Genomic DNA, 23,868 nt, shown 5'->3' on the forward strand with positions numbered 1-23,868 from the left:
AGGAGGAGGGGCGGCAAAGGGGGAGGAGAGGGTGGAAGTGTTTCCCAGCCGACCCGCAAGAACGGGACTCCAAATCCTAGCATCCCCGCGGAAGACCTATCTGGGGAGTAGCATGGAAATGGAGAGACTCTATTTCCCAGCACGCCCCGCGGCGCTCTAGCAGCAGCGGACTCCATCTCCCAGCACTGACCACGGCACCCTCTCTTCCGGGCCGCAGAGAGACTCCACCCCCCAGCATCCACCGCGGCGCCCTCTCAACCAATCAGCCCCCGACTCCGCCTAGCCACCCCGCCCCAGCGACGCTCTATCTGCTTGAGCCGGGAAAGTGGAGAGGAAACGACTCCATCTCCCAGCAGCCCTTGCGGCGGGGCGGTCTCAGTCTCCCAGCCCGGCGGGCGCGTGCGTGGAGGCCGTTGCCATTGCCTTTGCCGTTGCTGGCTGGGGGCGGGGAGGAGGCGCAAGGCGGGAGCCATGGCTGACAGCGGGGCCCCTCCGCCGGCTCCTCCGGGCGGCCCCGGGGCAGCGGCGGCCGGGGCCGGCGGGGCGCTGCCGCGGCTACCACTGGCCGGAGCCGGAGCCGGAGTGGGGGCGCCGGCGCGGCTGGAGAAGCCGCTGAAGCAGGCCTTCTACAACACGGGAGCGCTGGTGCTGGCGGGGCTGTGCTGCGGCGCGGCCGTGCTGGTCTACTTCATCCTGGAGGCCTTCTTGCGGCCACTGCTGTGGGCCGTGCTGTGCGGCACCTTCCTGCACCCCTTCAAGCGGTCGCTGACGGCGCTGGGCCGCCGCTGGCTGTGTCGCCTGCAGCGCTCTCGCGCGCCCCTGCTGCCGGCCGCGCTGCTGCTGCCGCTCTGCTTCGCCAACTACGGCGCCGAGGCGTTGGGCCAGCAGGTGCTGCGCCGCCGCCGCGTGCTGTTGCTGCTGGGCGCCGGTGGACCCCTGCTGTACGGCCTCGCCTGCCTCGGTCACTCGCTTGGCGCCCAGGCGCTGCTGGCCGCCGCCGCCCACCTCATCTGCCGGGGGCTCGACTGCTTCAGCAGCCAGTGGGTGAGTTGTCGGGGGGGTCCCCCACCCGGAGCCCACGTGCTTTCAGCCGTGCCCCACCCCTTATCTGCAACTCTCTTCCTCCTCTACTTCTAGGCTCAGACTGTTCCCACCTTGGGGCCTAGTGTTGGGCACAGGCTCTGCTTTCTTTTCCCCCAGTGGGTCAGAGATTGATCTGCTTTGTGGCACTCTCCGCCCCTGCTGGCTCCAGGCCTGCTCCAGCCACTTTCCTCTAAGCCAGGGGTTCTTAACCTGTTTTGTACCAGGACCGATTTGTAAATACCAGTGGTCAGTCCTGACCCATGCCCCTCACTCTCGACTACTGTCTCTGTCCCCCGCTTGTGGGGTTGGGGGCAAGCAGCCCTTCACAGGCTGGAGCTCTACTAGCCTGCAAGGGAAAAACCATGGTTTCCCACAGTTTTCCCACTTTAAAGAAGAATCAATTTTTAACGTTTGTTCGTGACCCTTTCATATATTTTTGCAGCCCCCTTTTGGGTCATGCCCCATGGGTTGAGAAATGCTGCTTTAGGCAGAAGCGCTTTTCTCATGGCTTACTTGGCCATGACAGTCTCCAAGTGATTGGGCAAGGGATGTATATAACACAGTACTGTAACCACAGCTGTAGCCAGCAACATTTGAGTTAAGAATTGTTAACATGGCTAGCATAACTAATTCCTTTGAAATAGGAACCAGCTTTGGAGCTGGGGAAACACTAGCATTTTCTCATGGAGCGTTGCCTGTCATTGGTGTGCAGAGCTCGTTGAAGTTCTTCCGAAGAGTTTGTGGTTATACACAGATCTTCTTGCCATGTAAAGTCACTGGCTATAACAGCTTTCCTGCAGTGGGACCAATGGCGGCTGATTCCACCTCATCATGGACTTGGCCTGGTTAGAAGCCCACCTCAGCCGCATACCTTAGAGAGATAGGTGCTCACCTGTTCCAGGGCCATGACCACCTGTTCCAGGGCTGTGACCTGCAGACTGGGTCCTCCCAAGTGAGGTTCCTTCACCAGACACTAATGGGAGGCTCAAGTAACCACGGGGCCCTGAATTTTTAAACCAGTGGTTCTCAACCTTTTTTAGACTCATAGCACACCTAGATAGACTTGCAGCTCCTCTCAGAAGATGCCAGGTCTTAGCTTTCACTTGTTTTGACTACAAAAAATAATAGAGCAGTCTTTTTTTCTGTTATGAAGAATTTAGAGGCCACCATCATGGGTTTCTGTTTGAAATCTCAGGGTCTATCTTGTGAATCCTGTTTTTAAATCGAAGGGTGCCAGTGTTGCATGGCACCCTCCAGCACCCTTGACAGACTCAGAATCACTGGTTTAAACATGCTAACATGCCAGTAGGAAAACTGCTCTGGAGAAAAAGATTCTGTTAGAAGCCTGCATGTGCAAAAGTCAAGGTGGTTGGAGGCCTGGTTCTGGGTTACACCCTGTCCTGCACAGAAGTTGAATGCAAGGCAGTGGGATTCTTCTGGAGGGCAAATGATTTTGGCACTTAACTGGTCTCATTTCTGTCAGCAAAAGAACTGTCTTGCCTGTCTATGTGACCTGGCCCAGGTATCATGGGATATAGTAGTCACACTATTAACTCTTAGCTGAACTGCAGGCTACCTGCATGCTGGTGGGGAGGCATAGGAAGGACTGGTGGGCACTACTGCACTTCTTATTATTGGCATGCTGAAAGTCACACTGTCCTGGAAAGAATGTATTATGCTAAAAGACAAATGCTAAAACTAGAGGCAGGTTTCATATAAGGATCCAATGGCTCTTGGCATGCAGGTTTGACTTGAGATGTTACAGAGCAGGCTGCACAATATTGGCAGGCATAGGAGACTTTTGTGATGCTGAAGTAAGCTGTTTTGTAACATGTGGATGGGCTCTCACTTGTTTGTGGAAACCAGATATAATGATGGCTTTGAAATATGTACAACAAATATGAAGGAAATATGTACAGCAAATGAGAGAAATTTGGCTTGAAACTTTGCACAAGGATGCTATATAATATTAAAAAGTAATGCAGTACTGCCTCAAACTTCTGGAGCAACTTGTTTTTTGCTGCTCATTGGTTGATGTGTTTTGCTTTTTGTAACTTATGTCACAGGTACTTGGAGCTAGGCACAACACTTAATTGTTTTTAAGTATTCTCTGTTTATGTTAGTCCTGTGAACATTTAAGCATGTATGTAACTTGGCTTCTACACATGAAGTTAAATGTTTTGTAGAATGCTAGGGTGAGAAGCATGTCAGAAATGGAAGGCATTATTACTTATTAAAACATGTTTTATAATACCAGCCCATAGTACGAACTTCTGAAGTAGGCTATACCTTTGTGCATCTGTGCTTCTCGAGGAAACTTAGAACTAGGGATGCACCGGTAGAGATTTTGGGGGCCAATACCAATAGCTGACCTTTAAGGAGGTATATTGGTTGATATCAATTCAATTTCCTGTACAGCTGTGTGCAGCTGATAAATCTATTGTAGTGGATGGTGAGGGGGGAGGGAAGGGACATGGGGAGGGCAGATCAAGGCCCCTGCAGAGAGGGAGTGGGCCTGGTGTTGCGGGGGATAGAGCCGTGGGGATGGTGGGGAAGCGGTTCCCGCAGCTGCGCGCACCTCCAGTTCTTCCCTGTTGGTCAGGACAAGATCAAAGATGGACAATACCCTAGTTGTATCCTCAGCGTTCTAGAACAGAACATTGTCCTCTACATGAGTTCGGAATCAGCTAGACACTTGGTTTGGCTGTATTTCCCTTTCAGCAGATATCTGGAAAATCAAAGTTTCCTATCAGTACCATCCCATAGCTTTTGGACAGATTTGTTACCTGCCTGAAGACTGACAAATCCACCTCCACTTCCTGATTTGGTAGCCTGTAATAAATCCCCACCATATTGATGACACATCTTTCACCTTCCATCCTCACCCAAATGCTTTTTGCTTTGCTGTCTTCCTCCTGAACCAGGGATCAACTGTGTGTATTTTTGACATGCAAGGCAACACCGTCACCTTTTCTCCCAACCCAGTTCTTCCAGGACAGAGTGTAACTCTTGATGTTGACATTCCAATCATAATATCTGTTTGACCAGGTCTTGGTGATGCCAGTCAGATTATAGTTCTTTTTACAAGGCTACAGCTTCCAACTCATCTTGTTTATTTCCCAGACGTCTCTCATTTGTATATATGCATCAGATGTATTTTACATTTTGACCTCTTTGTTTCCCTTTTGCACCACTCGTTGCAGTCCTGTAACTCTTTGGCCCTTTCCCAGAGTTGAGGTGCTTTTTCAAGTCCTCTCTCCTCTGAACTGCGTGTCCTTTTGCTGGAAGGTTTTGATCACCGTCACCTGTGGAACCTAAGTTAAAGTCCTCCTTACTAGGATGGTCAGAGAACACCCCAAAATGCTCTTCCCTGTTCTTATCAGATAAGTCCCATCTCTTGATAGCAATCTTCCTCCCAAGAACAGATGCCCATTATTGAAGAAGCCAAAGCCTTCACTGTCTCAACCGTGCATTCACTGCTAGGATACAGTGGTCTGTGTTTACACCCTTGCCTTCTGTGGGAAGAATCCATATGAACACCACTTGTGCTCCAGGCTCCTTAGTCCTCCTGCCAAGAGCCTCATAATCGCCTATCTGCTCAGTGTCATTCCTGGCAGTATTGCTGGTACCTACTTGAACAAGTAGGAAGAGGTAGTGGTCTGAAGGATGGATGACCTTTGGCAGACTCTGTGATGTCTTGAATTCAGGCTTCAGGCAGGCAGCATATCTCTGCACCCTCTCATCTGGGTAACAGGTTGGAGCCTCTCTCCCTTTCAGAAGGGAGTCAGCACCCACCACCACTCTTCTCTTCCTTCTTGGTGTAGTGGCCCTGGAGCCCCTGTCTTTGGGGTCTTGCATTTCCTGCTCTTTAGGCTGCCAATTCCTCTGCCTCGTGCCTGCAGATGTTTTCCCTGTCTTTTCCTCAGCAGTTCCGCTGCAGAGTGCTTGAAAGTGGTTTCTGACTTCAGTCTGCTGTTCTTCAGTTTTGGGGACTCTCCCTAAGAGTAGTCGCATGCTGCTGCTCATTGCCTTTTGGCTTCTTCATTACCTGTTTCTCATAACTCTTGTCAAAGTAATTTTCTTGTTCCTTGATGCAATGCAGCATGAATACCCATGCTTCCAACCTTTGAGTCTTCTCCTCCAGGACAGCACCAGCTTGTATGTGGTGCAGATGAAGTGATGTTGACCCTCAGAGAGGAACAGGAACATGACACATCCTGAGCAAGTCACAGTCGTTGACCCAGATTCCATTCGTACCTCTTTTTCTCCCTGGAGAACACCTGTGCTGTAAGGAGAGAAAAAACGAGGAGGGGGAAACATGTTACAAGATCTGGCATATACTGAATACCTGCACCAGGGCCCTCGCACACTCACAGATGTTCACTGAGTCTCCTGCTCCCTGGCTTCCTCCTTGGGTGAACTTGTTTCTGTTTGCTGCTCTCAGTTTGCTGGTGGTTGTCTTTTTAAAAGGCTGACTGCTAGCATCACGCATCTGTTAGCTAAACCAGTCCCACCCAGAACAAGCCCTGTCACTCAGTCACTTCGGGAGGGGGGGAAAAAAGGGAAACCCCCCAGGGAGGGCAGTAAACACACACCACAGGGGAAGAAAGGAAAGAATACCCCCCCCCCATACTCGCACTAGGTGAACACTTTAGCACCAGTCAGTCATCCTAACCGACTGTCACTAGCACAGAGAAAAGCCTCAAGGCAGTGTCTTCAAACCAACACAGCTACCAAATACATCCCTGAAACATGGAAGATGCCATATTTTAGCCGATTTTTGGATTTAAGCTTCATTGCTGAACAACGAGAAATACTTTACTACCATCTGACGCCACCAGGGAAAGATTTCTACCTTATCTGCACATCAGAGAGCAACTCACAAAGACGCTCTCATGGATCCAGAGGGACAGGCTTCTACCTTCAACTTCCTCTGTGCAAAAATTAAGTTTATTTTCTATCTATGGGGAATTTTTATCATCTTTAGTCTTCCCTGTGCTTGAGGAAAGACGCGTGTGCCCAAAAGCTTGCAGAAAAAGATAAAGTTTTTACAGTTTCTTAGTTGGTCTAATAAAAGGGATCATCTCTGAACCAAACTAACATGGCTACCAAATACACCCCTCAAGGCAGTCCCACACCTGAGCTGCTGATCCCTGAGCAACTGCTCTCTTGATTACTGCTCAGCAGAACTTTTCTTTTTTCTTTTTGGAAAAAGGATGAGATCTGAATGGATGGTATGCCTTTTTGTCTAATGTCATTGTGCTTAAACAATGTCAGGTTTACTCTGAAGGCTGAGGACAATCTGGCTGAAGAAAATGACTAAATGTTTTTGGAGTTGCAAGTGATTAACTATCTTTTCTGATGTTTTGATTTTTCTAAAATACATATACCTTAAAAACATCTTATTACTTTTATTATTATTTATAATCTTATTATTTATCCATATTTCTAACATAGATATTTTCCTTTGCAATTTGTCCATAACCTGTATTGTATGCAAACTTTGTGCTAAGTTTGCATTGTCGTTGTACCCCAAATCAGGATAAAGGCCTATTGTGCTATGTGTTGTAAATCTGAAGCTCTACTCTGAAAGCAACAGAACCAGCTAATCCTGATAATTCAATCTGAGCTTTGAAAGTATAGCCAGTTCCTTTAACTTTTTATATGCTACTTCTGTTAATAAAGGTTTTGCTGGGTCAGTTAGATCTGAATAGCACTGTCGTCTTGATTGGGTTGCATAAAAATTTCTGATGAAGTGTAAGAAAAGAGAGAGAGAGAGAGCACCCATGTAACAGATAGGCATAAAGGCTCTGAATGATGACAGTAAAAACAATAGTGAAAACTTTTTTTTGTCATTAAAATAGACAGCTATCTGAAAACAATGTGGGTACAGATCTACATTTTTATGTATCCACTTACTGAAGTAAAATGGCGTTATCCATGGTACTAGTGTCTTATTTTTCCAGGTTCCTGGACGCTAGATGGAACTTGTTTATAAAACTTAACTATATATTGTCAAAGTTAAAAAAAACCTAGGATATATATCCAAGTTAAAAAATCCTAAGACTTAACCAAAAGAGATTTGGAGGAGGTGGAGGGAGAAGAATGCTATCAGGGGAAAAAGATGCTCAAAACCGGACAGACCTTTTAATACATGCATATGCTGATATTTCAAAGCCAGTTCTAACTTTTTCCTGCACAGGTTCAGTAGTGACAGGGATCCCTATCTACTAGGGAACTAACTATTTATATCATTTACTATTAATGAAAATGTAATATTTTTTTCCATAGGCCTCTTTATGAATGGGGCATTCTGAATTCTATGACTGGAATGGGTTTTTAGATTTTATGGGTAAAGTCTGTGACTTAAAATGGGAGGGGAAGCTAGGGAAAGTATGCTTGGATTTTCCACTTCAGAGTTTTGTTCCATGCCTGAGTTGTAAACTGGATGGCATTTGCTTCTGGGAGATTATCAAGAATAAGATGTGAGATGACAGGATTCCTTAAGTCCTAGTTGGGCTCAGCTGGAGGAAAAAATACAGAATAGTTTTCTGCCTCTGAAGGCTGTTGTGCTGTCGAGAATCCAGTCTGAAGCTGCTGTCACTCAGGCTCTGCTTCCTCAGGTTTCACAAAAGCAAAACAGCATGCAGTCTCTATGGGCCAACATTTCACAGGCCCTCTCTTTATCACCCTGATAATGTGTGAGGCTGACTTCAGATGCTTCAGGGATTCCCCATCCTGATCTGTAGTCATCTAGCAGCAAGTGTTACAGTTTATCCTTTTGTAAAAATGAAGTATTGGCGCTAGATTTGAGAATTAATGTATAAATGTTCATATTGTAGGCCCCAAACAAATATTGTAGCGAATTGTGTGGGGAGTTTTTTTTTTTTTTTTCTTCTTCATTTATTTCTATATGGGGTAATTGTACTAAAGGGTCTATAGTGGTAGTGTCTCAAAGGGTGGGATATGTTAATAAAAGCTTGACACACTATGCATCTTGTAGATTTTGGCATGCAGCTCCTAGAGCAAGAAGTTTGGCCACTTCAGTGGATATTAATAGAAGCTATTTAGAAATGTTTCAGTTCATGTTAATTTATTAGGTTTTTTTTTTTTTTCATTTTTCAAGTTCTCTGAGTCTCTGAATGTGGGATATGCTTAGGGGTTCCATTAAGATCCATTAGGGATTGTGAATGCATTTTTGCAATATTCCTTTGGCACATATAAAGGGGATTGGCAGTTGCAAACCCCCCTTATGTCACCTGCTTCTCTCTTGGTGTAGAAGTGTCCTTTAGTGTTTCGATCAGTGATTCTCAACCCTTCAGAAAATGCCAGTTCTTAGTCATCTTGTTTTTTGACTACAAAAAAAACCAACCTAGAGCAATTCTTCTATTGCAAAGAACTCGGACCAAAAAGGGGTCTTGTTTTTGATATTGTGGATTCCTCCTTGAAATTTCTGCTTTACCTTGTGCATTGTGTTCATACATATAACAGTAGTAACATTGTGTCACACCCCACCGCACCTGTAAAAGGATCTCATAGTTTCTAGGGTCGGAAGGGACCTGAGCAGATCATCTAGTCTGACCCCCTGCCGTGGCAGGAAAGAATACTGGGGTCAAATGACCCCAGCAAGATGTTCATCTAACCTCCTCTTAAACACCCCCAGGGTAGGGGCCAGCACCACTTCTCTTGGAAGCTGGTTCCAGACCCTAGCTGCCCTGACTGTGAAGTAGCGCCTCCTGATATCGAACCTAAACCTACCCTCTGCCAGCTTGTGACCGTTATTCCTGGTCACTCCTGGCGGTGCTCGGGGAAACAGTGACTTCCCCAATGCCTGCTGATCCCCGCCCTCCGACTAGTTTATAACAGGCCACAAGATCCCCTCTCAGCCTTCTCTTTTGGAGGCTGAACAGGTCTTCAGGTCCCGCAGTCTCTCCTCATAGGGTCTGCCCTGTTGTCCCCTGATCATACGAGTGGCCCTCCTCTGGACCCTCTCCATGCTGTCCACATCCCTCTTGAAGTGTGGCGCCCAGAACTGGACACAATACTCCAGCTGCGGCCTGACCAGTGCTGCATAGAGGGGGAGGATCACCTCCTTGGATCTGCTCTAGATGCATCTGTGGATGCATGCCAAGGAGCAGTTGGCCTTCCTGACTGCCTCTCCACACTGCCGGCCCATGTTCATCTTGGAGTCAATGATGACCCCCAGATCCCTTTCCGCCTCTGTGCTGACAAGAGGGGAGTTCCCCAACCTGTAGGTATGGTGCTGGTTGTTCCTCCTGAGGTGCATCACCTTGCACTTGTCTGTGTTGAAACCCATCCTATTCTCGTCCGCCCACCCTTGTAACCTGTCTAGGTCTGATTGTAGCCTGTTGCATCCTTCTAGTGTACCCACGTTCCCCCACATCTTAGTGTCATCAGCAAATTTGAACAGGGTGCTTTTTACCCCCTCATCCAAACCGCTGATGAAGACGTTGAACAGCGCGGGCCTGAGGACCGAGCCCTGCGGAACCCCACTGCCCACGTCCTTCCAGGTTGAGAAGGACCCATCTACTACCACCCTCTGGGTGCGGCCCTCCAGCCAGTTGGCGACCCATTTGGCTGTGTGGGTGTCTACACCACAGCCCCCCAGTTTCTTAATGAGAACAGGGTGAGAGACAGTGTCAAAAGCCTTCTGGAAGTCCAGGAAGATTATATCCACTGCTACCCCTGCGTCTAATGACCTGGTGATCTGATTGTAAAAGGCCACCAGGTTGGTCTGACAGGACCTGCCACTGATGAACCCATGTTGGTTGCCCCTAAGCATGCAGTCTCCTGCTGGTCCCTTCTGGATGTGTGCCAGCATAATTTTCTCGAACAGCTTGCCTAGGATCAAGGTGAGACTAACCAGCCTATAGTTTCCCAGGTCCTCCTTCCTGCCTTTTTTGAAGATGGGGACCACGTTGGCCCTCTTCCAGTCCTCCGGTACCTCACCAGAGCACCACGAGTGCTCATAACGCTGGCTTGCATCTATAGATGCTTCTCGAGCAAATCCCGGGACGTCATTCTCCCCTTGTATTCGGCCTTGGTGAGGCTGCAGCTGGAGTACTGCATCCAGTTTCGGGCTCCACAATTCAAAAAGGATGTGGAGAAGCTTGAGAGAGTCCAGAGGAGAGCCACGCGCATGATCAGAGGTCAGGAAAACAGATCTTACGATGACAGGCTGAGAGCCATGGAACTCTTTAGCCTGGAAAAGCGTAGGCTCAGGGGTGATCTGATAGCAGGGGTGACCACCAGGATCTGGGGGAACGTTTGTTCACCAGAGCGCCCCAAGGGATGACTAGGTCGAACGGTCACAAACTCCTGCAAGACTGTTTCAGGCTGGACATAAGGAAGAATTTCTTTACTGTCCGAGCCCCCAAGGTCTGGAACAGTCTGCCAGCAGAGGTGGTTCAAGCACCTACATTGAACATTTTCAAGAGTAAATTGGATGCTTATCTTGCTGGGATCCTATGACCCCAGCTGACTTCCTGCCCTTTGGGCAGGGGGCTGGACTTGATAATCTCCCGAGGTCCCTTCCAGCCCTGATGTCTATGAAATCTATAAAGTTGTGCCGGGGACTTGCAATGACCTCGGCCAGTTCCTTTAGAACTCTAGGTTCGAGATCATCCGGGCCGGCTGACTTGAATACGTCCAACCCCTCCAGAAGCTCCCTAACTAAATCCTCGCTAACCCGTGGCCCAGGTGTGCCTCCCCCGGGGCCCAAGTGGGGCCCAGCAGGGAGGTGGCTGTTCTGGTCCCTACTTAGGAAGACGGAGGCAAAGAAATCATTAAACATGTTAGCTTTGCCGTCTGGCGTGACGACCAAGTTACCCATGTCATCCTGCAAGGGCCCCACATTACCCGGGACCTTCTTTTTACCCCCTACGTATTTAAAAAAAGACTTCTTATTGTCCTTTATCTGGGAAGCTAGTCCCAGTTCCATCTCTGCCTTGGCCTTCGTAACTGCCCCCCTACATCCCTGAGCAACTACAGAATAGCCCTCCCTGGTGATGACCCCTTCTTTCCACTGGGTATAAGTCTCCTTTTTAGCAAGGAGACATTCCCGGATTCTTTTGGTGAGCCACGGAGGCTTGTGTGCTCTCCTGCCCCCCTTTGATCCTCGTTGGGATTACCTTCCTTTGGGCTTGGAGGATTGTCTCCTTAAGGAGCGACCACTCTCCTTGGACACCTGGCTCCCCTCCCCTCCGGGACCTCAGCACTTCTCCAACTATCCTCCTTAGCTCGTTGAAGTCTGCCCTCCTAAAATCTAGGGCCGCTGCCTTACTGCATGCCTTTGCCACCTTGTGCTGGATGGTGAATTCCAGCAGGCGATGATCGCTTTTGCCCAGGTGGTCAAGCACCCGGAGCCCCCTCACCAGGTCATCACCCGTGGCCAGCACTAGGTCCAACAAGGCGCCCCCCCGGTGGGGCTGTGCACCTCCTGGGTTAGATGGAGGTCCTGCACTCTGGCCAAGAACCTACGTGAGCGTTCAGACCTGGCCGACTGCTTTTCCCAGCAGATGTCCGGGAAATTCAGGTCCCCCATGACAACCACATCCTTAGCCTTCACTACCTCTGTGAGCTGACCCAAGAATTCCTGGTCGAGCTCTTCTCCCTGGTTGGGAAGTCTGTAGTAGACTCCCACCATTAAGTCCCTTTCCCTTCGACTGCCTTGTACTGTAACCCAAAGCGCTTCAGAGTGCCCCGCCCCTGGCTCAAGGTACATCACAGTAATGCAGCTCTCTGGTGGAGAATCATTATTTTAGGTGCTTGTTTGCTGGTAGTGTTATGGTGGTTGCTGCAGTTTTTATTGAGGATAATGTTTTCCTGTAGTAGCTTATTGGCCAGAACATTTATATCATGTTTAAGCATTGTCCTGGGAGGGTGTGGTGGAGCACCAATGGGGTGCTTGCTAAGTAAGGGCTGTTGCAGGCTGTGAGAGAGCCTGCTTTGTGAGCAGTAAGGAAAGCCTTCCCCGGGAACCATTTTAAGGGGAAAAATGGCTGGCAGAGCACCTTTTGTGTCTGCCACTTCTAGGAGAGCAGGCAGCAGACAGGTGCAGGCCAGCCCTAATGAGGCAGCCATTTTAAGATCTTGGCTCTCAGGGCTGGGGCAGCAGTTTGTTGCTGGCAACAAAGGGAGCAACAGCACCTGCTTGTGTTGCTGCTCAGGAACATCTTGGTGGTAAAGGAGGAACTATGGGGATGGTGGGAGGTTCCTGGAGGCCCAGTTGGGATCTCAAGCCCCAGGGAAAGGCAGTGAACATAGAAAAAACCAGCCCCAGCCAGGAAAGGGGCTTATTGTTTGTAGGGCTCCCCAGGGGCTAGGCAAGCCCCTGAGTAGATCTGGCAGGGGTGAAGCCTGGGGCTCTCTAATAGGGCCCAGAACTGGGGTCCCTGTTGTCTGTGGAGGGTAGCAGCTGCTAGGCTAACTTTCTGACTCCTGGACTGGTCAATGTAAGGGGGGCAGGGCCGAAAGAATGAAGGGCTCTTGAGCCCACCATGAGGGGAAACCAGGGCTTGATGGAGCCATCTGGCACTTTGGCTGGCCTGGAGGCGAGGCCATGGCCTCAAATAGGCCAAGGGCCCTCTCGAGGGGGAGGACATCACTGCTGAAAAGAGGGTACGGATTAGCCAGCATACGTGCTGCCACGATGGCTGCAGTCAGCAAAAGTTGGCTGCAGTAGAGGGCCCAATTGAGACAGAGCAGCCCAGCAACATCTCAGACCACATTAGGGATAGGATCAGAGCCAGTAGGCCTGCATGGTCATGTGTAAGACTGAAAACTGCACTCCGCCGGGGAAAGGAGGCCCGGTGAGACAGCAGTCATAAGGATTTGTCCAACGCCACTCTGACAGAGGTGGTGATGCATTCAGTAGCTTCTTAAGAATTAATACTTCATTCATCAAAACTGAGAGCCTTGGGACTGAGCATCAGGTTAACATGTTTGAAATCTGTACTATTGATCAGCAGAGCTGTCTTTGGGGCCTGTCACTGTGCTCTATGGTAGAGTCATTGCCTGTGGAAGTGTTGTTTATTACTGTGGTGGAATGGAGTAATCTCTGAATTGAAGGCTTCCCTGTTGAAAGTAACATCCGTGTACTCAGAACCAGCAGTATCAGGTACCGTTTTCTCTTGTTGCCAGAAATGTGGGGTGGAAAATTTTCCAGTGCTTTATTTTTCTGGGGGAAATTTTCCATTTCTAAATGTGGACGAACTGCTAAAATGGCTCCCGGGTTCTTATAATGCTTGGCCCGGGTGAAAGAACCAGTCATGAGTTCTGAGGGTCTTTCTTCTTGTTCTTCTTGTTCTTCTTCTTCTGGCAATGACTAAACATAAGCACAAATGCTAAACTTGTTCATAAAGTAACAGTTTGAAAAGGGAAAGAGAGAGAGAGAATATTGCAATTGCTTTAACACACAGGGTGTCCGCTGGGTCACAAGGTTCAGGTTAACTCCCTTGCTTTCAAAACTACTCGGTAGTAGTCTTGGGGCGGCTGAGTTGATCCTCAGTCCCGGACCTGGTCAGCGGCTCATTTTTGGGATTGGTACATTTAACATCAATATGACAGATATAACACTCTTAACGATAATTAATACAAAAATTACAAAGCTTAGACTAATTATAAACTTAATACATTACCAGACAAAACCACACAATGGATATTTCCGATGGATTTTACGCGGAGGCCTTAAGGACGTCTTCTGCAGGAGAAAGGGAGAGTGGCTGCTCGGGTGATCAGGCCAATTGCCGTTGCTGCCCTTGTTGCTCAGTTCCGTGTTTTTTCTCTCTCTCCAACGCAGCTTTTACTGTGTTGGTGTTTTATACTATGCTCTGGCCAATCACATCTCGACACCACATTCGCTCCTTATATGGTCGCGTGTGTGCTTCTCTGTTTCCGCTCATGCCCTCAAATGCTTGCTTTTCGCCTCTGGCTCCCCAAGGGTGCTAGCCGACTCTGAAGCTGCCGTGTGCTACACACATGGTGCATGATTGGCTAGCTCAGCATAGGCATCTGGGTTTTTGGATGCGACACTAAAAATTCATTGTTTCATAAAATTCATTAGTAACAGTGAATGGATGCTGGTACAATAGAAGGCAAGAGTGGCAGTTTCAAAGTTGTAATTCATGTTTTTCAGGTGATTATTGCTAGGAAGTGCGTGGGAGAGTACATATATGTTTTATTGATTTGTAAACAGGAGGGTAAATTCACTTACATAATAATACAAACCAAAAATCAAGTTATGAATTCACTTAATTGGCTGTGCAGGTCAGATCAAAACCCAAGCTAAAATTCTTTATTTAATCTGAGACTACAAGTGAAAGCAAAACCAAAGCTAAAATTGTTTTTAATTTTTGTTTCACTTTCAGTTCAGCAAACACACAGAGCACTGTCTCATTTCTTTTCTTGAGTTGGGGAAGTTGGAAGTGTTTGCATAAGATCTGTTAGTTTTTTAGTGCTTGCTTTTGATTTGAAGTAGTCATAATAATGCCTAATCAGAAAAAAAAACTAGTGTGTGGCTTCATTATAGTGAAGTTCAAGCCACTGAATGAAGGAAGAAAGTTGGTAGGTGTAAATATTCTGGGCAGTAGTATGCTAACAACTAGAATGAAGAAACATTTAATAACATGTGGAAACTGTCCTGAAACAGTACAAGCCATATATAGAAAGCTAATGCAACCAAGTGGTGGAACAATAGCATCTGAGGAAAGTCTACTTCAGGAATCCTATGCAAGTAAACAAATGAACGTGTTAAACAACACACAGTATAGAGTAGCATCTATATTGTTTTAAAACATTATAATTTTAAAAGTTGTTAATGCAACTCTAGACTTTTATTTATTTATTTGAAATATTTGTATCCTGCTTTTCTGCTTGCACTAAACACCCAAAGTGGCTTAGGCTTAACAATAATTTTAAGAAAAATTTCATAATAGATAAATAATTAACTATTTCAACCCAGCAGAGTGAGCTTAGTCCTCTGGTCGATGGCAGAGGCCAGACTATGCTTCCTTTTGGCTCTGCAGTCCCAGGGCAACTGAGCAGCAAGTTGAGCAGCAGTGAGGAGAAGCAAGCTCCCTGCTGCTTCTCCTTCTGATGGATGAAGCCAGATTAGGCTAAAATACGCCGCCGTCCCCCCCCCCCCACACACACACGCACACACACTTTTGTTGCAGGAACTTTGTAGCTCTAGTGAAATAGCAGATTTGCAAAAATGGAAAATGAAAATGTTGAGCTGCCAGGTCTGGGGGAAGAAAAAAATAGGATGCTCTCTTTCAAGATCACTGTCACTGGATATGTGATCCACTATGAGTAACTGTTGAAGACGGTCAAGCTTCGTGGACAAGATGTCCAAAAAAGATCAAGAAAAAGCAGATGAGATGTTGGCTCAAGCTATATTTGCAAGTGGTGCACCTCTTTCCATAACTGAAAATCGATACTGGAAGGAACATTACAAACTAATTCGCCCATCATATAAGTTACCATCACGTCGCTTATCACATTCTCTCTTAGAGTATGACAGAGTTATGGTTATTCAAAGGATTGGTCAAGCAGAATCACTGATTCTGATGTCAGATGGATGGACTCATGAACAAGGAAATCCTTTATTGAACATTGTTAGCAACACCTGAAACAATATTCCTGAAAGGAATTGCTACCAAATCTTCTCATATAGGTGAATACATAGCCAAATAACTGAGTGAAGAGATTAAAAGTGCAGGTCCCTCCAGGGTACAAGCCCTTGTAATTGATAATGCGAGTAACGTGAAAGTGCACGGCAAATATTAAAAGCAAAGTATCCTCATTTAATAGTATTTGCCTGTCTTGCTCATGGGTTGAATCTTCTGGCAAAGGACATAGTAAGCGTGAATACAATGAAGACAATATTGGCAAACTGCACAGTGATTGTGAAGGTATTCAACAATCATCATGTTGCTAATTGGACTTTGAAGAAATTACAGAAAGAGAATCAGGGGAAGGAAAATTTTATTGCCAGGCGAAACTAGATAGGGGTCGGCTGCAGAGTGTTTTACATAGTTTTCTGCACTCAAAGAACTGTTTGCAGCATGCTTCAACAGATGACACGGTATCCCATATTATTCTTGTGAACATTTGGATGCAGATTCTTGACAGTGATATGTTCTGAGTTCAAGTTCATGGAGCATTCAATTTGCTACTACCAGTTTCAGTGGCTATCAAGAAACTTGAAGGAGATGCACCAAGCCTTTCAAGTATTGCAGAGATATTCAGACAACTAAATGAAAATCTAATTGAGCTTTTTCCTGCCTTCACCTCTATCCAAAAAAAAAAAAAAAAAAAAAAAGGTGGTAGAAGTAGTAAAACAAATGTTTATTAAGCGATGTGAGTTTTGCTCTCATCCCCAATAAACCCTTTGTTTTCCAGGGACAAAAAACATGCTTTCTCCTTTTAATCCCAGGGAGGGCAAAGCCCAGCATCAAAAGCTAGAGCTTTCAGTTTTTTGATCATTTCACCTCATGCATGCTATCCCTGCGGTCCCATTTGATCCTGGGGTGGGTAATTATTTTGGGTGGAGGACAGCTTACTGAGTTTTGGCAAGCTGTTGAGGACTGCATGGATAGCCCCACCCCTTGATGGGTGCTCTGCCCCTCCGGTCGCCATCTAGAGCCGGAAGTCCCACAGAGCCCGCCTGGCCTGATGGTGTGCAGCTCCTGCCTGCAATGCTGCAATCTGCATGTGCTGGCACAGAGCCAGGCCAGTCTCTCGTGTAAGGGTGCATGCCAGTTGGCCAGACTTGCTCTGTGCCAGCATGTGCTGGCCCTGGGACTCAGCCAGAGATACACTGGGGGCTTTGCCTGCCGTGGCCTTGAGCACCCCGAAGGCCTGCTGACTGCTGCTCCTGAGCCACTGGTGGTGGGGGGTGTGCACCAGAAACCCCACATCCACACCCTATACACCTTCACAAATACCTCCCCACATACCCCACCACACCCCCATCCGTACAAAGTATTTGCATATATTTTTTAAGACGGTTCAAATAGTGTTATTTTTAATTATACCCCCCCATTCCTTCTGAGACAAGCAGCGGGAGCTGCCAGACGAGCAACTTGCCCCAGCCCCTCCCTCACCATGGGGGGGCCTTGATCTGCCTCCCCACATCCCTTACCTTCTCCCTCCCCTTCCACCTCACCAGACTTATCAGCTTGGACACAGCTATAGCGGCAGTGTGGTAAAGTTGAAACCCACGTCGGAAGGTTGAAACAGTGTCAATTTATAAATGTCTTAAGTGCCATTTGTTGTAACTCAAAGTCATAAGTCAATGACTGCCTGTATTTAGAATTTATTTCATTATAGTGATTGAGGCACTGGTAGGCTTCCAAATTGCTTTAAAACTATAAATATATCAATAAAATTCTGGTGTACTTTTGGTGAAAATAGGATATCAGGCCTTGGTTCAGGAACCAATCCCCCACTTCAAGAGGGATGTGGACAGCATGGAGAGGGTCCAGAGGAGGGCCACTCGTATGATCAGGGGACAACAGGGCAGACCCTATGAGGAGAGGCTACGGGACCTGAACCTGTTCAGCCTCCAAAAGAGAAGGTTGAGGGGGGATCTTGTGGCCTGTTATAAACTATTCAGGGGGGATCAGCAGGCATTGGGGAAGTCACTGTTCCCCTGAGCACTACCAGGAGTGACCAGGAATAACTGTCACAAGCTGGCAGAGGGTAGGTTTAGGTTAGATATCAGGAGGCGCTACTTAGGAGGCGCTACTTCACGGTCAGGGCGGCTAGGGTCTGGAACCAGCTTCCAAGAGAAGTGGTGCAGGCTCCTACCCTGGGGGTGTTTAAGAGGAGGTTAGATGCACATCTTGCTGGGGTCGTTTGACCCCAGTATTCTTTCTTTCCTGCCATGGCAGGGGGTCGGACTAGATGATCCGCTCAGGTCCCTTCCGACCCTAGAAACTATGAAACTATGAAAACATTGTGTTCAACTGATACCTATATATAGTGGCTTTTCATTTTAGTAATGGATTTTGGGTTTTTAATCAGAAAATTCAGAGATTTATCAATTGTTATTTGTGCTTTAAAAAAATTGTGCTTTAGATTGCTACTCATGCTTTAAAAAAAAAAATCAGAGAATTTACCATTTTTAAATGGAAAACCAGGATCCTTGCTCATTACTCAAATTTTTGCAGTGAGTTCTGGCAGCAGGTGTACTGTCTCTAGCTGGAGTGGAAGGACAGTGGGTGGGAGGTGGATGTGGACCAGCTGTCTCTTTTGGAGGACTTTTTTGCCTCAGCTTCATCTAGTGCAGTGTCATTTTTAGGTTTATGAAGCAAACGTTGACTGGTGGGACATATTCATGCTGCACAATATGCAGGGAGGAGGGCACTCATCTGGAATCTTTGTTGAGTTTATACCAGAGTTTCTACAAGTTTCCCTAACCATTCAGAAGGATGTAGCTACCATTATTTGGAAGCTTACCAGCTTGACCTGTTAGCTGCTAAATGAAAGCAATCTGGCATGGGCCTGCTGTGATGAATGTATTGCTGCACATTGCACAACTTGCCAATCCTAAAGAAAGTCTAGTCTGCTCAGGTACAGATCCTGTTAGGTGGAAGAGTAACAAGTAATTACTGTTTAATTAGATTCCACAACACTACAGAATTACTTTTCTCTCATCTTTGAGATACCATCCTCACAGTCTCGCAGGGAACCTTTGGAATCCTCCGGCAGTGAACCTTCTTCGTACACTTACCACATCTGTAGTTTGTTGCTGGCTATAATGGCTTCTTGGTTTGTATTCCACTGTGCTGGGATGTAGGACAGAGCTGTCAGTGGTAGGAGGGCCTGATGACTAATTCTGTTTGGGTCTTTGCATTTAATCTTCTGGTGGAGGAGCAGGCTTGCCTTTTGGGTTGTAAGGGGAACGGCGTGATAGTGAGCAGATTAGTAATTGTGTTTGCAGCTTTGCAGGCAGTCATAATAGTAAAGGAAATGTAACTCGCCATTACTAGGAAGCAGACAAATTGCTGATTTAGGAAAGCCAAGAGAAGCCCAGTAGGAGGTTCTTTGATAATATCCATCTGAATTATTCTGTCTGTTTTGAATAACAGCAAAAATGACTAGGTATTCTGGAACAAGCGACAAGATGAATCTGTCTTTGAATGATAAAGATGTAATAGAGTATTTAGTACTTTTTATAACCTCTGTGGATAAAGCACTAAACTTTCAGAGAAGTAAGTGCTTTTTTGCAGTGATTATGCAAAATATTTGATAGTGCTATTGAGGTCTTGTTATCTCTATCCTTTATTGTGGGCCACACTCATACATTTTATATGGAGGTAGGAGCCTTAAATACTTCTGAACTGATGAAATATTTGGAAAAAATGCCTACAAAGTACTGTATGCTATGCTGTGTTATGATAAAATGCTGCAAAATGCATTTTGTAGAATTCTTACTTCCTACTTTGCATTGCTTTTAAATGCTTTTCTATTGCCAAGTTTTCATTTTGAGTCTGGCATGATGGGAGTGAGGAAAGGGGTCTTCTACAGCAGAAAGTGAAGAAGAGAACCTAAAGGGGATTGGCTGGGATAAAATGAGTTTTTAAATTCACATTAACTTCAGTAGTATTGTTTTGAACCAAACCCCTGGTGTGGTTGGTATTTGATCATGCAAGGTGGTAGGAGGCAAAGGAAGGGGATCGAGAGAGAGGGGAAAAAGGAGTAGGTCTGTAACTGGTTAAGTTCTTGTTGGGCCATCTAGGAATAGAGTCCATTAGAAGTGGACAGCAAGACTGCTTCTGAACACATTCCTTCCAGTGTGGTTGCCATTTTGAGTACAGTGGGAGTGGTGGTTAGCTCATGCTACTTCATGAAGATATTCTGTGTGTACCCAGGAAAAGATACCAGTTGCATATTAAAGCATGTGTAGTATCAGTTATATAGAATAAGAACAAATAATATCAGAAGACAATTTATCATCAGCTGAAGTCTTCAGTGAGAGGATAAGAGACCATTTGATTGTAGGGCTGGAGGGTTGTGTTTCCAGATCCACTTCAGGATTGTCACAGCCTGGCATACAGTCATTTTCTTATAAAGTGAATTGCTTCTGGTTTTCAGGTTTCCATGGTCTGACTTTATTTTAGCACCAAAGTCTGTGCCATCATTGGCTACACAGTTTTCTCTACAAATTGATTCTTCAGTGGTGTCCTGTGACAAAAGTCTGTCTAGTGTCTCCTGATATGATGGGCAGTGTGACTGTTGCCAAAGTCTGCTTTTTCCCTCTGCTTTCTTAGAGGAGGTCTCAACATTGATTGAGTGTTTATTGCTTGCCTTGGAAACCACTCTTGTGCTATTTAATCTTGATCTCCCTGGACCCCTTCCTCTTTTCAGAGGGCAAGTAGATCCAAGGTGTGGCTCTACATGGGTACTCAAAGCATTGTTGAGTTATAACAATAATACTGATTGCTGACTACAGGAGCCTGCAGCTGCAAAAGACTGATCCAGGCTGTGAGCCAGCATTTAAACAGTGTTGATACCTGGTCATTGTGACTTGAGCCGTAAAAGGCATCAGATAAAAGACTGTGCAGGTTTTGGTGGCATAGAGAACAATATGAGATGGCACCTGGAGGACTGCCAAAATAATGCTTAATACAGGTACACAACATCAAGGTAATATTCAGTGAATTTTGTACAGTTCCAAGGAAGAATATAGAATATGCATGGCATTTGCCAGTTTTAATGGGTATTAAAATTGAGTTGTGTGCAAACTGGTCATTTCCATGTACAGCAACTGAAATTAGTATGAACAAATCCACTGCCTCTCCTGTGCAGACAAAGTCCAAAGTGGTAGTGATGGTGGTCACTCTGTCAATTTATGTTACTGAATCATCTTCCTTTGCTGCTTTTCACATGTTCCTGTACTTCTGTCTTAGTTTCTTCATTATGTTTGTTTTTTGATGAGTTCCTTTATCTTGTATAGCCTCTTAAGACTTTTCAGGAGGATGCCCTGGAATTTACCCGTTTCCTTGATGCCTTCCTCATCTGCATTTTTTGGTTTGGATCTGTTCCTGTTTGTTATATATAAGTTTCTCAGAGACAGTAAAGCACAGCTTTTCAGAACAGGTTGTCTGGTATGTAGAAATGGGTGGATTAGTCACCTGGAATCCCTTCAGTATGATCTTCATTCTCTTGCATCTGGTTAGAAAGAGCATGCCTGACCAAGGTTCTGTATAGACTGATTGCAATCCATTTAATTGGCTCAGCATAGTGTCATCCCAGAACAGAGGGAAAGAGTTGGGTGTGTTAGAGATCTTTTTCTGTTTATGTCATCCATTTGATGAAGTGAGCTCAGGCTCACAAAAGCTTAATCGTATTTGATTTAATTAGACCGTAAGATGCACCTCTAACCTCTGTCGTCTTTGCATTTCTCGTCTGTTTTGGATATCCCACTGCCTTCCTAACCTAAATGCAGGGAAAGCCAAAAGTATATAGTAAACAAATCTTACCAGCTTTGAATGTTGTGTGCAAAGAGAATAGCCAGTGAATGGGCATCACAAACATGGGATAAACATCAGCGTGATAGGAAAGAATGATGAGCCTATTGAACGAAAAGGCTTACGTTATTGCAGTACATGAGTGAGGGAACTACTGTATACAAGAAGAAATGGGAAGAAGACTGGCCTGTATACAGTGAAAAACACTGGTCTTCTAAGTTTGATGTGTTTTGTAATCTTTGAAGAACAGGACCATTGTCTTTTACTTTCTGGAAAGCACGATGCAGTTTCATAGATGCTAGGGTTGGAAGGGACCTCAATGGATCACTGAGTCTGACTCCCTGCCTGTGGCAGGAAAAAGTGCTGGGGTCATATGACCCCAGCCAGGTGCTTGTCCAGTCTCTTCTCAAAGACCCCCAAGGTAGGGGAGAGCACCACCTACCTTGGAAGAGTGTTCCAGATTCTGGCAACCCTAACCATGAAGAAGTTCTTTTTGATGTCCACCCTAAATCTACTCTGTCAGCTTGTGGCTCTTTTTCCTGGTTATTCCAAGAGGTGCCCTGGTAAACAGAGCATCTCCTATTCCCTTCCGCCCCCCTGGTGAATTTGTATACTGCCACAAGATCCACCCCCTCAGCCTTCTCTTGCTGAGGCTGAAAAGGTCCAGGTCCCTTTAGCCTTTCCTCATAGGGCCTTCCCTGAAGGCCTCTAACCATACGAGTGGCACTCCTTTCGATCCTCTCAAGGTTGTCCACATCCCTCTTGAATTGTGGCACCCAGAATTGGATGCATTACTCCAGCTGCAGCCTGACCAGTGCTGCATGGAGGGGAAGCATAACCTCCCTGGACTTGTTCGTGATGCATCTACTAATGCATGACAAAGTGCAGTTAGCTCTGCTAATTACTTCATCACATTGACTCATATTCATCTTGGAGTCTATAACGATTCAGATCTCTTTCTGATGCTGTGAAGGTCATCCCCCAGCCTATAGGTGTGCTGGTGATTCCCTCTCCCTAGGTGCATCACTTTCCACTTGTCCTTGTTGAACCGCATCCTATTGTTCTCTGAATGCCCTGCCTCTACCCAAGCACCAGGAAAAGCCAGAGCTGCGCCAGGCAGCAGCACAGGGCTGGGAGTGGAGCTACTGTGATATTTCAGGTGGCTGCTGGACCCAGCTCTGAGCCCAGCGCCTGGTGAGAAGAGCCTCATGCAGCGCTGGCTCTGGCTCCATCCTGCACCTGCAGCCCGCCCCGTGCCGTGCAGATCCAGGGGCACATGTCCCCCTTGCCTTCCCGGGATGCAAGCAGCAGTGGGATCTGGCTCCAACCCACAAGCCATGCCTCTGTCCCATGTGCCCCTACTCCCTGGCCCGGCAGCACCTGCCCCTGCCCCCTCCCTCACTGTGGGGGTGTTGATCTGCCCCCCAATGTTCCTTTCCTCCCCACTCCCCTTCCAGCGTACCAGCTGAAGGCAAGTCTCCACACTGCTGGCTCTGCTTCATGCTGCACTGCAGCTGCATGCAGCACAGGCATTTATCAAGCAAATTATTGGCTGCATCAGGCCAATATCCAATATAGATAACTTTCTTTATATCGGTACTGATCCAATATTGGACTGATGTATTGGTGGACGTCTAGTAAATACTACTTAATTGTGGAATATGTTTCACATTAAATACAAGTTTATGCTGTGGTAACAATCTAGAGCTCATAGAATATTGATGGAAGTTTTAGTTGGAAGGTTAGGCCTGATTTATGAAAATCGGGATTATTAACAAGGTTACTTAAATAATGCATATAAAAATACTCTAAATCAGATCTGTCACCTGGTTTAATTGTTGATGAGCAAAATTGACCAGGCACTGGAATATGTGGCATCTATTATTTAAGTAACTAATAAATACCATTTCAATCCTCTTTCCTGCTCTTAGTTAAGTAACTGATAGGTGGGAAGCTAGAATCATATTTTCTCACTGCAAAAGTCCCTTAATTCTACAAATAGTTCAACTGATCTTCCTTATATCAGAAGCCATTGCATTTATTCACACTATTACAATGCATAGCAGCTTAGCCTGCATTAAAGGGACACCATCGGTCCACATCTTAAATTTTTGTTTCGAAAACCTTACGTCAGCAAATTTGGAGTTAATATTTACAACATAATAAATATAGGCATTGAATTATTGTGTTACTGCATGGAATTGAGTACCTGGAAAGGGCCAAAGACTACAAATAAGAAATGAATTGCTTTTATTGTCAGAATTTACATTTTAAAATTATTTTAGTT

At 46.2% G+C, this 23,868-nt stretch overlaps 1 protein-coding gene across 4 annotated transcripts in view; it reads left to right on the plus strand.

Moving 5' to 3' along the window:
• The first annotated feature begins 423 nt into the window (after window positions 1–423).
• Window positions 424–23,868, plus strand: part of TMEM245 (transmembrane protein 245) — a 149,731-nt gene continuing 126,286 nt past the window's right edge. For 2 of the 4 annotated variants that reach the window (XR_016442650.1, XM_090049554.1), the window contains exon 1: window positions 424–1,044. Coding sequence is in view for 3 of the 4 variants with exons in the window: in XM_090049554.1 (XP_089905680.1) it covers window positions 472–1,044 (573 nt within the window). In the remaining variant the exon portion in view is untranslated. The remainder of the gene's footprint in view (window positions 1,045–23,868) is intronic. The other 2 variants (XM_090049552.1, XM_090049553.1) reach the window with 1 other exon arrangement.

This window comes from Crocodylus siamensis, chromosome 5 (genome assembly GCF_052110815.1).
Source record: "Crocodylus siamensis isolate JL-2025a chromosome 5, ASM5211081v1, whole genome shotgun sequence".
Taxonomy (NCBI): Eukaryota; Metazoa; Chordata; order Crocodylia; family Crocodylidae; genus Crocodylus; species Crocodylus siamensis.